The sequence below is a fragment of the Spea bombifrons genome, chromosome 12 (assembly GCF_027358695.1).
Source record: "Spea bombifrons isolate aSpeBom1 chromosome 12, aSpeBom1.2.pri, whole genome shotgun sequence".
NCBI lineage: Eukaryota > Metazoa > Chordata > Amphibia > Anura > Pelobatidae > Spea > Spea bombifrons.
In genome coordinates this window covers 3,947,991-3,964,754 of record NC_071098.1, presented here as the reverse complement: position 1 = coordinate 3,964,754, position 16,764 = coordinate 3,947,991, and the positions used below count along the sequence as shown (strand labels likewise).

The window sequence follows — 16,764 nt, the reverse complement described above, 5'->3', positions numbered from 1 at the left end:
AGGGCACGTAAGAAAAAGTAATCTAATTTCATAATTCGGAGAAATTATATTTGTATATAATACAGAATTACCGATATCTATCAGACGTATATTTATAATTTATTAATCTTTTAGTTCCATCATATTCTGCAGCGCTGTACGCCAGGACATACGTAGCTGATTGGTTAAAGGATCAGGGTAACCCCCCCCCCACAGCCCCACTATAGAGGAATGTATATGAACGTTCTCTGTGAGGATTTAATGCATTCCCCGAAACGGAAAACAAGAAATCAGGCATTTAAATCCCGTCGCTGCGTCACCCTCCACCGCCTCGCTCCTCCAAGCTGTGCGTATTGAGACAACGAAAGATTCTGTAACACAGATGTTATTTATTGATTTATATAGCGCCGTCATATGCCATAGCACAGTGCTATGGTGTATATACCCCTCAAGGTGGACAGGAGGAGGAGGAAGGAACTCCTTTAGTTCCCCTTGGGAAGGAGCTGGTTACACTTCCGTCGGTGTAACGTAGGCTAACCGGCTTCGGCCCCCGCGGGAAGGTGCGGGATTGTGGGGGGAAGCACCGGATACCTCCCAGTAATGTCCTCTTCTTTGGCTAATTGGGACTGGTTTTGCCCGGGGCTTTGGGCACCGCGTTCTGAATCATGGCTTATCCCGTCTGTGACGCTGCCTGATCCTTCAGAAATTCAGCCTGGTTGAGTTCTCGATGACTTGCGCCGGAGGTCTCGTTAGGGAGAGGCACAAAGAGTTGGAGTGTTTGGCACTAAACATTGATACGCTTTCTGTACCCAAAGTGATTAAATTATCCCCTTAAGGCCAATGGGCAGTCCCAAAACCCGTTGAAAACAATGCATTTTGTCATTGAGGGGTTAAAGGCGACGGTCCGCACATCATTAAAGGCTACTTGTTATCTCAAATCATTGGAACCCGGTTTTCAGCGGAATCCTCCGGAGACAGTAAAGGTGCTGCTCCACATAGACGTTTTCCCCAGCATTCCATGATATTTTTTATTATGGAATGCATCCTAAATAAGTATTCTTTATTTTAAAAAATAAACATTTTTCTGTATTTTCTTGTTGAAAACATTTCAGCGAGGCCTTTGAATCCTGTCTGTCTTCACCTCTGAGCCTGCCCATCTCTGACATCACAGAAGGGGCGTTATCTTTAATCGCTCCTATTAACTCTCATCACACCTGTCACGCAGAACACCTCACTCGATCACACTCACTGGCCGTCGCTGGGTAAAGGTGGATACGTAAAGCTCGTGGCTGGTGGACGTGGCTGTAGGTGGTCAGACTCCTGTGATATTATACATAGGGGACGGCCTTGGAGGAATGACAGCATTCTGTTGCTAGGCAACCAGTACTTCAATAAACCTTTAAATACAGTTTAAGAGACAGAGCATTAAAGAGAAAACCAAAGTGGCGGATTTCTTTCACTCCTTCGTACATGATACAGAACTTTAATATTTTAAGAAGCCCCCAAGGTGTAACAAGACCTTTAAAGAATGTTGTAGGTTTATACTAGAGGTAGCCGGGCTTGTCCTGGAATGTCATGAGAAGGGGCTTCGCTTGTCCCCTGATTCAAGGAGTCCTACGGTGATGTGTACGTTGGAGTCAGCTGTTGGTCTTGAGCCTATGACAGCTCTTCTACTTATACTAAATACGCATAAACCCAACAAGAAATATACGGGATGCATTTGGGCCAGAAATACACAGGATCATGCCATGTAAGAGCTGACATTAGAGGAGAAATACAGACTTTTGATGGTTTTAGTAGGAATCATTTACATTGTCAGTAGATACCGGCAATGGTCGCCAAGTAGATTTTTGTTACTTGAAGCAGAAAAGCAGGAAGCTTGCATAAAATTCTGCGGGGGAAGCCCCCGCTGCCCTGAGTCTCCGGCTCGGTTTCTTCATTCTCCGGGCAGAGAAAGCAGTGTGTGGCCACGCCTACTCCCTGCCCATGTTCTGTCTACTCCTTAGCCACACCCCCTACGTTATAAAAGTACTATGGGGCTAGCCTGCCCCCCCCCCCACGAAGCCAGACCCCCACCCCAGAAAGGAGGCTTTGGGAGGACAAAAGCTAAAGGGTTCTAAAAGTACGGTGGGAGTTCTCCTTAAATAATTCCTTTAGAATAAACACCGTATAAAGAAGCCCCCCCCCCCCGTCACGGAAATTATTTAAGACTTGGCACAATAACATCCCAAGAAATAAAGAAGAAACGCGTTTAGGCGATACCTTCACTCTCTCTTTTATAGATATAAATTAGATAAAACCTGTGTGGCAGCCAAGGCCGCGTACATTAAATAGCAAGGATTTCAGTAAACAATCGGGACTCCGCAAGTTTAAAATAACAAAATATACAAATTAACTACTAACGTTAATGATAATCGAAAACCTTCCAGAAAGAAAGAATCCAAAAGGGGGTGGCCCGCTAGGCGAGAAAGTCCTCGGCTTGTATTTAGCGGTCATAACAGTCGCACAAGTCCCGCGTTTTGGTCAAAGTCCCTCGGGTGCCTCCGGCCGGTTATTTGGGCATGTCGCGGAGAAGGTAGACCAAGATTTCGTACGTAGAGAGCACGATGGCCGTGTTGGGGATTTGCCGAAAGAGCTGGGCTAAAAGTCCTCTGTAAAAAGCTGCGTAGCCCTCTTCTCGGGCCACCAGGCGGGCGGTCTGACAAAATGTATTGTACTTGGTGCCTTCTTCCCGCAATCGGGTTCGGATCACCTCTGTAATAAAAAAATTAAAAAAAATATATATAAAAAAAAAGTGGCTACGACAATGCTCTTCTCGATCCGTACAGGTCACATGGTTCTGAGCGCACCGTTTAACCCCCGAGTATCTGGGACCGAAGAGCAGAATACGTACCATGTGGATAAGCGATGCAAGAAGCGCACCCCTTGGCAAACGCGGCAGAGAGCATCAGACCCAGGAAGTTAGCAGAGCTTTTCTCTCCCGCCGGAGCTTTGGATGTCGACAGCTGGATCTCTTGCAGATGCTTCTTCAAACCCTCGTATATTACAAAGCAGATGATGGTCTCCGATATCCCGGCGTAGGAGGCTGTGAGACCCCTGTAGAAGCCGCGCACTCCTTCTGTCTGGTACACGTAGCGAGCGCACTGCAGGGCGTTCATCTGCTTCGAGCCCCGCACTCTAAAAGACGAAGGAGAAAGAGAAAAAGGAACGGGTAAGAAGACTAAAAATACGAATATTACTGCATTATTCAGAATAAACGCTTCCAGCAGCCAATCAGTGACAAGGACAGACAGACCATGAAGCAGGAAGGCAGCTGCAGCAGCAGGGCTTTGTTTTAGAAGAATGCCGACAAGCAGTAAATCTGTCCCTTTTAAAAATGATCATAAAAAGGACCGCCCAAAGAAGTCATGGAAAAAATTGCAGCATATTTATTACTAAGGAAGTAGGGGAGAAAAACCTTTTATTTTTCCCCCTAAAATTAAACACAAACCATTTGTTCTTAGAACAAGTCCTGAAACATCTCACGAATGATCTTACCTCCTTTCAAGCTGCATTCGAGTTTTCACCATCCAGATTGGGTTCATCATCGTATTCGTGACAAACGCTACAAAAAAAAAAGGCAGAATAGGTCAGTGATATTTCAGCATTTTTATTTTTTTTTGTGAAAAATTCTCTCTTTCTGCCCCCCATCAAAATCAAAGCTCCGTGGCATCGCACCCCCAGCAACTCAAGAGTCACAAACAACAGACTTCAATCGTGACCCAGCTTAGAAGGTCAGGACAAATAGAAAACACTCCTATTGTACAGCGCTGTGGAGTATGATGTCGCTATATAGAACAATGAATAATAAAGAAAGACGCTCTGCCCTAAAAGGTTAAGGCAGAAGGGGTGAAGGGCTCTCCTGCGCTCTGTGGGGTCTGCCGGAATAGGAGCTGTAATACTCCCAGACAACCACAAGGCAGCGCTGCCGAGCCGCGTGAGATTGCTGACTGCAGTGCTACTCCACGAACTGCGGAATCAGCTCCTGGCTCCCGGCACCCTCTCTAACGCAGCGATTTCTAGAGACGTCCCTCTGTCGCAGAGCAGCGTTCCCGTTTGCGTCAGCGCATCCCTGCAATGCCGTCAAAAAAACAGGCGAGGACTCACGAGGCCAGCAGCCATCGACATGTGACGGCTTAGCCTTAACCGTTTCACTACCAGGATCACCAATTGGTAAATCCACAACGGAAGCTTTATCGGATGTTGGTAGAGAATTGCGTAGAAAGTTTATTATGATTTAATTCAACACAAAATACACAAATTGTAAGTAAAGTATACGCTACCTGCGCAGCCCGCGGAAAACATGTGCACGATGTTACTGTTGGGGACAAAAATGGTGTTGAACTGCTCCTTGGCTTTGGAATATGATGCAAAGTAGACAGCCCTGGAACATGGAAGAACATATATCTATTAATGCAGAATAGAAACCACCCGGTGTAAAGCAGCCCGTCGAAGGGTCCGCATAAATTCTAGCTCCTTAACAGCTTGCGGCTCATCGATGCCCGCTCTAGAATCTTAAGGTGATCGCAAAAGTAGTCGGATTCCGCTTCTAATTTAAAACATGCATTAATATAGAAATATAAATGAACCCCGCTGTGAGTGAGGGGGTCCGCGCGATGCCCGAGGCACCCCCAGATCTGGAGTCATCGTAGTTACCTGGAAGGCGCTACTCCCACAAGGTTTGGACCCAACCCTCGGAAGAGAGATTTTGGTCCCTCCTTTTCAAGGATTGATCTGTAAAAAAACAAAAGCCCGCACGTTAAGAGTCAATAATAAATAAAGACTAATAAAAGGAAGACGGTTCCAGGAACGACTTGCCACGGAGCGGGCGCACCGCTTCTACATCGCACGGATTTCTTTCCTGGCCCTAAGTGAGCACCAAACAGATTTGGCTTTACCGCACTTTCTGGATCCAGCCAGACCCGACAGATCTCATATGAGGGTCTTTTTGGGCTCTGAACCACGAAATGCTGTATATAACAAGAGTCGTCGTTCTACCAGCTCCCTTCCCTGAGCTGCACAAACCGATCCCGAAACCACAACACATTTTTGTGTAGATAAAAACTGGTTGCGTGCGAGACCTGCGAGTGTCTGTTGGAACCGGATACAGCAGGTGCCGGCGACACTCGGGAATATATATATATATATATAAAAATATATTATATACATCGGCTCGGAGCTGCGACACGTAGGTACTCACTTTAGAACTTGAAGGACGCTGGGGGATACGGAAGCAGCCGGCCTCACGACGCCTCCCCCGCTCAGGGCGCCCAGCTGTACCTGGGGGTAGTAAACGGGCTGGAGGGCGATTGCCGACGACTGTAACCGCGTCTTGATAACTTCCAGCGGACAGGTGACGATGGCTCCCACGGTCCCCGCACACCTACAGAGGGAACAAAATGCCAACTTGAGTCGCGTCCAAGGCCGTAGTCACACACGAGATCTCCGAAGGGTCCGTACGGTCGGGGTCTCGCGAGGAAGACGGATAGAGCCAGAGCCTAGAATGCCGGTTCTCCACCTTCTAGAACGTAGACCTTTCCTTGGGATGTACCCCGTCGTACAGCGGCTTCCTATCAAATATCATCAGCTTTTGGAATTAAGGAGTTCTTGGTGTATCCGCTGGACCCGATACCGCTCTAGAACCCAGACACACACTTCAGTATTCCAATGGAATGTATAATTAATTAGAATTCGTTAATACGCAGATATTGTTATTTAACACATTGCAGGCCATTTTTTTTTTTTTAAATAAAAGCAGATTTTTTTTTGTTTATGTTTATTATGTTTTTCTATAATTTGTCATTGCTAACAGGGATTTAAAAAGTAAAAAACCATGGATATTTGTACCTACGAGGACGTGAGAATTAAAATAATTTGGCCAAGGTCGGAAACATCGTCTTGAGATTACAAGTAAATAACTTTATGTACGGACGGCGTGGGAAAAGAAAAGGAGAAACCCCCAAAGGGACGTACGAACGCGGGGAGGTCTCAGGAGACGAGGTTTAACGTTCTGCGCACGCTCAAAAATCTGCGCCTTCTTTTCAGTGATAAAAGCAGGAATTCCCGGACAGCTGGATTTATTATTCCAGCCCCGTGATGTAATAGATTGCATATATAATATGATGTAATATAACAGATTGCACCAGCAACCCCACCAAAGGCAGAACAGAATAACCAGGGGGGGCAACGCATTAGAGCCCCGTACCCTTAAACTCCTGGTAGAGGTCCTGATGCAGTTTAAGAACATGGGGCTCTAATTTTGTATTTTGCTTGCATTTACGAGAATCGCATTAAGCGACAAACAGCTGACATCGAGTTCGCTTTGCCCTCTGGTGTAACGGTTTGATGTCAAACATTAACTACCTCGCGGTAACCATGAAAATATATTTACACGCCGATTCCCAAAAGCACCACTTAAAACCGGAGAATATGATCAAACGGGGCTAAAGGGGTCATACGAAACGGCAATTAGAAACATATTTAGAAGTCACGCTTCCCCCCGAACTCTACCTCTGTACTGGTTTTCGGGAGAGAGGTAGAGGTAAGGTGGATAGAGCGTCAAAATCGTGACTGTCCCGTGCAAAGCAGGACAGTTGGGAGGCATGGACCTAGCGGTGCCCTGAGCAGACACTGACAAGAGTGATGGGAGTGATAAAGGGCCATTGGAACTCAGGAGTGATGGGAGTGATAAAGGGCCATTGGAACACAGGAGTGATGGGAGTGATAAAGGGCCATTGGAACTCAGGAGTGATGGGAGTGATAAAGGGCCATTGGAACACAGGAGTGATGGGAGGGATAAAGGGCCAGTGGAACACAGGAGTGATGGGAGTGATAAAGGGCCATTGGAACTCAGGAGTGATGGGAGTGATAAAGGGCGATTGGAGCACAGGAGTGATGGGAGTGATAAAGGGCCTCTGTACGCCTATGAAGAGATTCCATTAAAAATCAGCCGTTTCCAGCTACAATAGTCATTTACAACATTAACCCCGTCTGCGCTGGATTTCTGGCAGCAGCCAGCACCAACCTCAGAATAGTGTCTCAGAGTAAACGGCTTTGCTTGCCGGCAGAATGAACGCTGTGACTCTGGGATTAGATCCTGGTTGTGTATTTGTTTTGTTCTTTGTCCTGCGTGTTCTTTCATGTCTCCTTCCAAGAAAAAGAAAAAAGTCTTTTCACCCTACGGCTTCCCGGTTTCTTAGCCCTGGCGAGCTGCCAGCTATTCCCGCCGGAGGTAAAACATAACCTGCCCTTTCTGCCCGAGTTCCAAAAAGTTAATAGACCAGGTCCGGGCCGCGGGTCGCCTGTAAGGACAGTCAGACCAACGCTAAGTCCTTAGCACCGGAGGAAACAAATTCTGCGTAGGTAGAACGCCGGCTCGGAGGTATTCAAACACGTATGCAAAGAGTTATGGAAATTGCCCAATTTTCCATGCTTTAGTAAGTCTTCCACCTGGTCGTCGTCTCATCACGATACCCGGGAACTAAGACCCGGAGTCTCGGGGGTTTTGTCCCAATCTCGGTGTTAGGGGAAGATTCTCGGGGGTCGTACCGTCTGGAGACGGCTCCTTCCTATCCTACCCTGCTGTAATCATAAATAAGACTCCCAAGTTGGGGGTTTTGTCATGGTTGATATCCCTGCTTGAATGCAGGTGACTCAATTAAGAGTATCTTTACATAATGGCGAGTCAAGGTTTCCACGAGGACCAGGATTAAAAGCCATTTGGCGAATTGCCGTGTAGCCTCTTTACAACGGGCTATTAAAGGGTTAATATTTTAAGAGTCTCGGGGCCTGCTCCAATGGTACGCTGATGACTGCCTGTAAATTTAAATTGGATTTTCAGCGTCGGGGGCCAATCAGAACACAGTTCTGAATTCTACGCCTCTCCGGAACAGGCATCAGCCGGCAACCGTCAGATTTGGCTGGGATCGGCTTTTCGGCGGCACCTGTGCCCAAATGATCCGGGGTTTTGAGTTTCTGCACGGCTGGATCTCAGGGCGGCACCGGGAAGGGCCGGGCGTAGATTGCTTTACCGAGCTGTCCTTAAATAATTTGGGTCAGTGGTGACGATCCGACCAGCCGAGCTGCCCGAGTTCCTCAACCATTCAGGTCAATGCCAGGCTGGGGACAGCAAGCGCAGATCCAAGAACATCCGTAAAGGTGTGATGTCACAAGAACATTTCCGATTATATATATATATATATATATATGACACCATTTATCCCATTGTACTGCGCTACGGAATACGATGGCGCTATATGATAATAGGAGAGGAGACGTGGCGGATTGAGTCCGGGGCATTTCCAGCATCCTCGTGGTTCCTGAAAGCTTTCCGGACTTTCGGCCCTTGCCCAAGACTTTTTGAGAAGTGGAAAATTGGCCAAAATACTCTGTCTGAGAAAAATAATAAAGAAAGGGAGTTCGTCCAATTACCCAAACATTAAACACAAACCCCTTAACCTCGCTAACTGAAGAACTTTCCCACAGCTCCGCTTTTGAAAGAGGACCATGCTGGCTTCACGCCACGAAGGCCTCGGCCACGGGACACAAACACTCGTCGCAGAGTAAATCGCACTTTGTCCGAGACCCCCGGAACGGCAAATATAAAAAAAAATAGCAAGCCATTCGCTGGCAGAACTTTGCCTATTTCGACATTTTTTCTTTTGTGTTGCACGTTCTGGAACCTGGTTTCTCGGTAGCCGTGAATTAGGTCAATGCTTTCAAACCGTGCGAGAGCGAGCGCATTCTCCGCACGGACCGGGGCCGGCCTGCTGGCTTCTGGATTTTAAGAAACATAGAATATGCCGGCAGATCGGCCCCCATTCGGCCCCCGTCTAGTCTGCCTGTTTCTCCTGCTGTAAAGGCTCAAACCTTAATCAGTCGTTGGTCTCGTCTTAGATTCAGGAGCCGTATGTCTATCCCATGCATGTTTAATACCCTCACTGTATTACCCTCTACCACTTCTGCTGGGAGACTGTTCCACTTATCTACCACCCTCTCAGTGAAGTAAAACTTTCTGACATTACATCTAAGGCTCTGACGCTCCGGTTCTACATTAAAACCTCTTGTTCCAACATATTTAAATTTAATTTCCTACTAAAGCAAACGAGACGCATCGCACAGCGCTCGGTGAATCATCGGTTACATTGTGTCCAGGGCTCAGGTTAATATTTCATTCCGCAGTAATCGCCTCTGACTGTTCTCGGTGTTCCCATCTACGAGGGACTCATCTAATTACAGCGTTAATAATAAATTCAGAGCCACGAAGAGTTTGCAAACACGAGCTCAACATAAGAACAGCCGATTACGGCCATTCCAAGAGACGGCCATTCCTGTGCCGGGCACCGACTAATTGTTAACAACTGAGATGCTCCATTTCTGCTTCCCTCTCCATGCGCAGCGCGGCCTTTCACGCCGACAGCGTTGTCTTTGACCATCTGTATCAACAGACCCCGGCCAGCCGGCTACATCCTCCAGAACAAATAAAATGCAGCCCAGCTCAGCGCTTATTACTCACGCGCATTCAAATCCACATCAGAGTGCTGCGCGTGACAACGCAGAGGCTCCCGGGAGCCCGTTTAACCCTTAGATGCCTCGTGGTAAATTAGGAATACTGTGTACACTTTACAGTTTAATGCAATACATGTACGCGTTAAATGATGTATAGAAGAAGCAAACGTTATGCGTGTTCCATAGGACATGAAATGGACCAGAAATCCAGCGCAGACGGGGTTAATGTTGTAAATGACTATTGTAGCTGGAAACGGCTGATTTTTAGTGGAATCTCTTCATAGGCGTACAGAGGCCCTTTATCACTCCCATCACTCCTGTGTCCCAATGGCCCTTTATCACTCCCATCACTCCTGTGTTCCAATGGCCCTTTATCACTTCCATCACTCCTGTGTTCCAATGGCCCTTTATCACTCCCATCACTCCTGTGTACCAATGGCCCTTTATCACTCCCATCACTCCTGTGTTCCAATGGCCCTTTATCACTCCCATCACTCCTGTGTTCCAATGGCCCCTTATCACTCCCATCACTCCTGTGTTCCAAAGGCCCTTTATCACTCCCATCACTCCTGTGTTCCAATGGCACGTTGTGTTTGCTGATCCAAGTTTAAGTTTAAAAGGCTCATTGATGGTTAGAAAACACTTTTGTAATAATGTTACAGCCAGAAATGTCCTTATTTTCCATGAAAACAGCTCAGTGACCCCAAACTTTTGAACGGTAGTGTATATATATTTTAAGTACATTATCACTAACAGGCTGCTTCCGCGCACGTGACCCTGGAGTCGCCGCACAGCCGCCGCCGGCTGCCCTTTTGCCTGTTCTGTTCTCGATATAGCTCAGCATGGGAGGAGGCCGGGTGTTCTTTTAATATCTCGGTCACACACTTGGCCGGGGGGGAAATGATCTTATTATATCGGTCGCACGAACGAGACGTCGAGTTCCCAAATCTTCTTAGCAGCGAATAATAAGCATTAATCAGAAAAGGGCCAGAGCTGGAAGTTAGTTTTACTTCTAATCACTTTAATTTGTCACTCATTGCCTCTTAACAACAGTTGGGGTATTAACTCATCACCCCAATACCCAATCCCAGCCCCCATAATCTGCAATAGAACCTGCCGGCAGATCGGCCCCATTCGGCCCCCGTCTAGTCCCCCGTCTCTCCTGCTGTAAAGACTCAAACCTTAATCAGTCGTTGGTCTTGTCTTAGATGCAGGAGCCGTATGCCGATCCCGGGTTTGCAGATACTCATTGTAACTGTCTGGGGCTTTATTCACTAAATGGCGAGTTCTAGATGTGATTTGCAAGAAGATGGAAACATTTTTATCTTACCGCATTTCTCACAAAATTACCCAACCCGAGTGTTCCGAGGAACAGGTGCGGGAACACGGGAAGAAACATTATGTTTCCTCTTAATTAATAGCTTTTAAACCCGGTGACATTGAAGATTACGTTTAAAAAACTGGATATGATGCAACGTTGCAGCAGAAACTCTGAGGACATGTCCTTCCACGCTGCGACACATTCCTGGAAGCAAAACTAAAAAAACAGTTTCACGGCGAAGAACATTTCTGCTACGCATGCGGGAAACTAATTAAAAAAACTTTTTTTTTTTTTTAATTCATTCTGCTATATATATAAAAAAAAAAAGGTTTAAATATATTCTTTATCTCCTGTAATAGAGTTTTACTTTTGGGGGGGGGGTGAACACCCATGCCTTGAAACTTTCTCCCTGGCTTTAGCCCAAGACTTTAAAAAAATAAAAAAAAACTGGCTCAGAAACTGGCTTCATAATAAAAGCAATGGCTTTGGAGATAAAAACCGTCTGTCCTCGAGTTACCTGGAATCTATCGGGATTTAAAGGGACATCCAGACTTTTTTTTTTTTTTTAAGCACAGGTGGGTTATGCACCTGCCTCCTCTCAGCCAATCAGCAGCGAGATGCTTGCGCCAATGGTCTTAATGATTTGGGCTATTTTTAAACGCATAGATCTCGAGGTTCTGAATCGGTTCCAGAAGCTCGGCTGCACTTTACGAGTTACGGCATCCTTTATCCTTTCTGCCTGACAACACGTAACGTTACATGATCACGACGCGTGTAACATGATCAGACGATCTAGAGAGAGGCGCCCCAGGCAACGGCTTCCCGCGCACAGGCGTTTCTTCTCTAGAAACGCGGGGATTAGAGGAAACGATCTCATAGAAATTGCACGCAACGGGAAACGCAGACACAACGGGCCGTGGAATTCTGGGGCTAAACGTGGTGCAGTCACCATAGAAACCAACGGAAGGTTCCTGCTAGAGGTAGCATCTTACATCAGAACTGCGCTCAATCCATAGGACCCAACGTATTAAATGCCAGTATTATACTCTTCTAGCTTCGTCCCGGCTTACTGGGAGTTGGAGTCCAGGCGGATGCACCAGGGCCGCGGCCGCGCAGGATATGCAGACAGATGCGGAAATTCTCTCTGTGTTGGAAATAGAAGCAGCGGGAGGTCGCGCAGGACGGCAGAGATTATATAACCGAGTCGCGCAGGATGGCAGAGATTATATAACGCGCAGCTCCCAACACAACGTTATTTATGCCGACCCGTAGAAAATCCATTAATCATCCTATGCGTTTATAACGGGACATCGCGTGGAACGCTACGGGCCGCTCTTTTTACTTTTGATTGTCTGCATCAGACCGAAAACATGTCAGAACGGGGCACTAGAAAGGCGTTCTTCACCCAGGTGGCTCCAACATAACAGTGGTGATGCACCGAACATGCGCGGCCTGCACACCAGCTGCCAGCAACCCCCCCTCCCTGTTACGCAATTGCAGCTTATCGCCAATTCTTACCCCATATATTATGTATTGTTTTATAGAGCGCCATCATATATTCGTAGCGATGTACACAGGACATAACAAGCAGTAAATAGCATAAACAATATAACTTACAGAAGTAAGGAGAGCCGGCCCAAAGAGCTTACAATCTAAAAATATAACACAACAAGTCTTGGAAGTGGATTACAACTCTCTGCTTAGGCTGGCTGTGATTCCAATGGGATCCACATAGAGGGACATCGGCTTATCAGCCCCCTCCCTCCGTGCAGCCCCCCCCCCTCTGTGCAGCCCCCCTTCTGACCCACGGATTATGATGTCATATTCCAACGCCGTGGCTTTTTAGAATGCGTGGAGCTGGGCAGAAGCAATAACACTGACTTGCCACAGCCCTCTATAGGGTTAATGGGCCGATTGGTCCCATTGATTAATCCTTTATTATGTGGCAGAGGGGCTGCCACCCCAAGACTAGTCCCCCTAGGCCAGAATAGGCCACTGCGGAGGAATCATGGGAAAACAGGCATTGTGTATTAATAATAATAATAATAATAATGTGCTGGATCATCGTCATGTTGGAGTCGGGGCCAGGGGATATATTTGGGGCAGAAGATGTTACAGGAAAAAACTGTTACAATTTGGGACAAAGTAAAAGTACTGAATTATTTCACAATATCGGCTCTTATGGAACGTTACGTAACATCCAGCACAATATTTATATTTATCAAAGACAATAAACATCCAAACGATAAATAAAACAGATACAGGCCGTTCTTTTGTCAGGGTACAAACCTTCAGTGGGGTAAAAGAAAGATTTACTTTACTGAGAGGGTAGTTGATAATTGGAACAGCCTCCCAGCAGAAGTGGTAGAGGGTAATACAGTGAGGGTATTAAACATGCATGGGATAGACATACGGCTCCTGAATCTAAGACGAGACCAACGACTGATTAAGGTTTGAGTCTTTACAGCAGGAGAAACGGGCGACTAGACGGGGGCCGAATGGGGCCGATCTGACGGCAGGTTCTTTATTTCTAACACCAAATTCTAGCCGGCTAATACGGTGTCCCCGTACGGGGCGCAGCGCACCAGGGGCCCAAACCAATAACCCGAGTTAAATAAATCCAGAAAAGGAATTTTTAACAATGAAGTTCTGAGAAGATGAGCAGGAACCAGGAACATAAACGTAAGCTGCGTTAACCCTTTACTAAACATTACAAGAGACTGTTTTTAATGTATGTAAATACTTAGAGGCACTAGAGCGTCAGCCAATAGGGTTTCACCAAACAGCGCAGCGGAGAACAAGGATCCAATCACTGCTCTTTCTCTGCGATCGACTCGTCTCGGATCCTCGCGGTCACTGAAGATCAATCATTAATACCCCAGAACTGACAGCGCCAACAAAACGCGATATTAAACCCGATACTACAGCCAACCGCAGGATAAACGAGCAAAAACGGGCAAAAAGCAGGAGATATATGCAACAGAGAGGAATCCTCAGTGTTACTACAATAACTGCCAAAGGTCAGAGTAACAAGTGTCCAGTCCCTATATCTACACACACAATATTATATATATATATATATATATATATATATATATATACACACAGCATATACACACATAGTATATATATATATATATATACACACACACACACACACACACACAGCATATACACACACACACAGTATATACAGAGGAGAGAGAAGACCCCATTGCAGTCTATGGGGAGATCCCACCCTGATGGGTGCTGCAGTCTATGATGTCATTTGTGTGGATGTGTATGATGGGAGTTTGTCAACTGTCCATACATCTGGTAAAGAAGGGGTTAACTAACATCCTACCTAATATCCCGGTGACAGCCACAAAATGCAAGCAGGAAACGGTTACAGATTAGAAAAAAAAAACGGTTTCTTAAACATCATGAGGATTATTAACCCCTTGAATACCAGAGCTCAACTAGGCACTGAATAAAGGGTTAAGTCTGCCCCAAATCCATAATAACAGAAGTGAAAGCGCTCCGAAACACCGCAAACAGAACTATAAGCAGAGCAGCTCGCTATAACGCGTCATGATGTCATGAATAATAAATATAATAATAATAAATATAATAATAATAAATATAATAACAGATTATATTCCAGCTGCACCTCATCCTCATCCCCAGTAATAGAACGTACCAGGATTCTATGATCATTAACCCTGTAATGACAGGGGGGTCTCTGACCTTGTCCTCAAAGTAAGAGTTTCTAAATCAGCGTTAGAAGTCACTGGGACTTATTAAAATTATATACAAAATCCGGAAATAACCCAAATCGCCTTAATGTATTATTAATCACACAATCAGAGGCATTCTACACATATATTACGATATGGGTGTATGTGACGAGGTGGCACATGTCCTCTTACCCTCCAGCCAGGAGATGTAGCAGGGTGTCCTTGCTCTGAGCCATGCTGGACGGATAGGAAATAGGATTTCTGGGTCACAGCGACATCCTCTCCCTGGAGGGGTTGGTAATGGATACGTCCAGGGGTCCTGAGTCCCGCTCCTGTCCCCTGCAGGCCTCCCTGTGACTCTTCTGGCCGGCAGAAGCCGGTTTTTCCTCCGGAGCCGGCTGGTGATATCGCGTCATCAACAGCAGGGAGGTGTGAGCGGTGACATCACGCGGGGGTGTGTGCAGAGCTGCAGCCGGTGGGGTGACGCTGCGCGTGCGCTCCGAGCCGCTTGGAGACGAGGTGGTTACACTGCGCATGCGCGCCGAGCCGCTCGGAAATGGGGGGGTGTTGTCCGTGACGCCAGTTCCCTGACTTGCAGAATGTTGCGTGATTCCTCGGTCAGGTCATTGAACATGTGCCCTGGGGGAGGGGTGTCACATGGGGCATGGAAATACATATATATATCCACCGGAGTAAACGTTTACCAATTAATACATAAGATATAGGGTAAGGAAGTTTACTGAGAGGGTGGTAGATAAGTGGAACAGCCTCCCAGCAGAAGTGGTAGCGGGTAATACAGTGAGGGTATTAAACATGCATGGGATAGACATACGGCCCCTAAATCTAAGACGAGACCAACAAGGTTTGAGTCTTTACAGCAGGAGAAACGGGCGACTAGACGGGGGCCGCATGGGGCCGATCAACCAGCAGGTTCTATGTAAAATAAATAAGAAGCTACATGCTTTTACGCCTGTGAGGGTGACCGCCGTGCCCATCTACCTATAAGATGCCCCTAAGTCATCTGCAGAGCTTGCAATCTAATGCAATAAAGGTTTCGCCTTCATCACATTCACATTTTGTTTCCCAGGACACACATGTCACACGCGTGTAAAGTGCTGGCCTGCAGTGTGTTCCGTGTTTTATGCGAGACGTGTTACCCGTACTGTGGATGAGCTACATGTGAAAGATATGTTTGTCCCGAGAAAAAAGGTCACTATGGTTACGCTGTTAAGTAATCGAGACGTGATGACGACAACCGCGTGCGCTTTCGGAATGATCAATTAACCCTCTCCTCTGAGGGTAGATGTGGTTAGCATTCATGATCAGTGACTGGCAGCCAAACTCACTGGTCGTCATGGAAACCTTGACTTGGCAACCATAACACACTGGGGGCAAAAGCACCAGTTGGGAGTCAGCTCTTAGATGTTGCCCCATCACCCTGACATTGGGGCAAAACTTATTGATAACATAATGATATTTCTTTTCCGCAGCGCCCGGTCTGCAGCTGAGACTTCATCGATTTAAATGAAAAGGGAACTCAGACCGAGGAACTCGCCGCCCGGTTCCGCTAAACGTTCAGTGCAAGGGACCTTGACGATGTGATTGGTTACTATGAGGATTCGGCATACGGGAGTTAATCTGGGCATGGATCACTTTTTTCACCCCAGTTCCAGTTGATTAAGTTTGTATTTTTAGAAGACATTCGCTTCCTTGTTCCGGTGAAATCATGCGGCTGGCGGCTCGGCGGCGAGAAAGTTCCTGGAAGGTGGGAGAGGTTCTAATGCGGTTCAAGCGATTTACTAATTATCTCTGTAATTCCTCATCCAGAGTATTTCCTCCCCGTATGAGCCTTTACAATGTCATTAGCAGTAAGCATACTGGCCTATGGCGGTAGCCCCTCTTCCGCATAACAGGGTGCCACTTCTCATTGGGCCAGGGTTATGACATCATACCCCAACACCCAGCAGTGCCGAAGGGAAATACATCCCTGGTGGTAAATATTCTACAATCATAAAGCACAATTCTTTGAGATCACATGATTTGAGGGCTATGACATCATCGCCCGCCTCCCACCGCTCCATGCTCCAGAATTCAGCTATTGATATAGGAAAGTTGGGGGGGCAACGGGCGAAGCTTGGTGCCCCTTTTAGCGTTTGCAAGGTGAGCCGGTCAATCTGTATTACAACACCGAATAACCCCCCC

At 46.7% G+C, this 16,764-nt stretch overlaps 1 protein-coding gene across 1 annotated transcript; it reads right to left on the bottom strand.

Moving 5' to 3' along the window:
• Positions 1–2,238: 2,238 nt before the first annotated feature.
• On the bottom strand, positions 2,239–14,942 carry SLC25A33 (solute carrier family 25 member 33). Its single transcript, XM_053452079.1, has 7 exons — positions 14,755–14,942; positions 5,219–5,401; positions 4,675–4,752; positions 4,302–4,402; positions 3,517–3,583; positions 2,873–3,156; positions 2,239–2,733 (listed from the first exon to the last, which is right to left on the bottom strand). Exons 1-7 carry the CDS (start codon positions 14,796–14,798, stop codon positions 2,531–2,533), a joined length of 960 nt encoding a protein of 319 aa, XP_053308054.1. The 5' UTR covers positions 14,799–14,942; the 3' UTR covers positions 2,239–2,530.
• Positions 14,943–16,764: the final 1,822 nt, after the last annotated feature.

Bases quoted from the DNA above. Each gene is read 5' to 3' on its own strand.
- SLC25A33 (XM_053452079.1), bottom strand. From the start codon at position 14,798: ATGGCTCAGAGCAAGGACACCCTGCTACATCTCCTGGCTGGAGG. The intron at 5,402-14,754 runs GTAAGAGGACAT...TTCCCTCTGTAG, and splicing joins CTACATCTCCTGGCTGGAGG to GTGTGCGGGGACCGTGGGAG. The intron at 3,157-3,516 runs GTAAGATCATTC...TTCGTCTTTTAG, and splicing joins CGAATGCAGCTTGAAAGGAG to AGTGCGGGGCTCGAAGCAGA.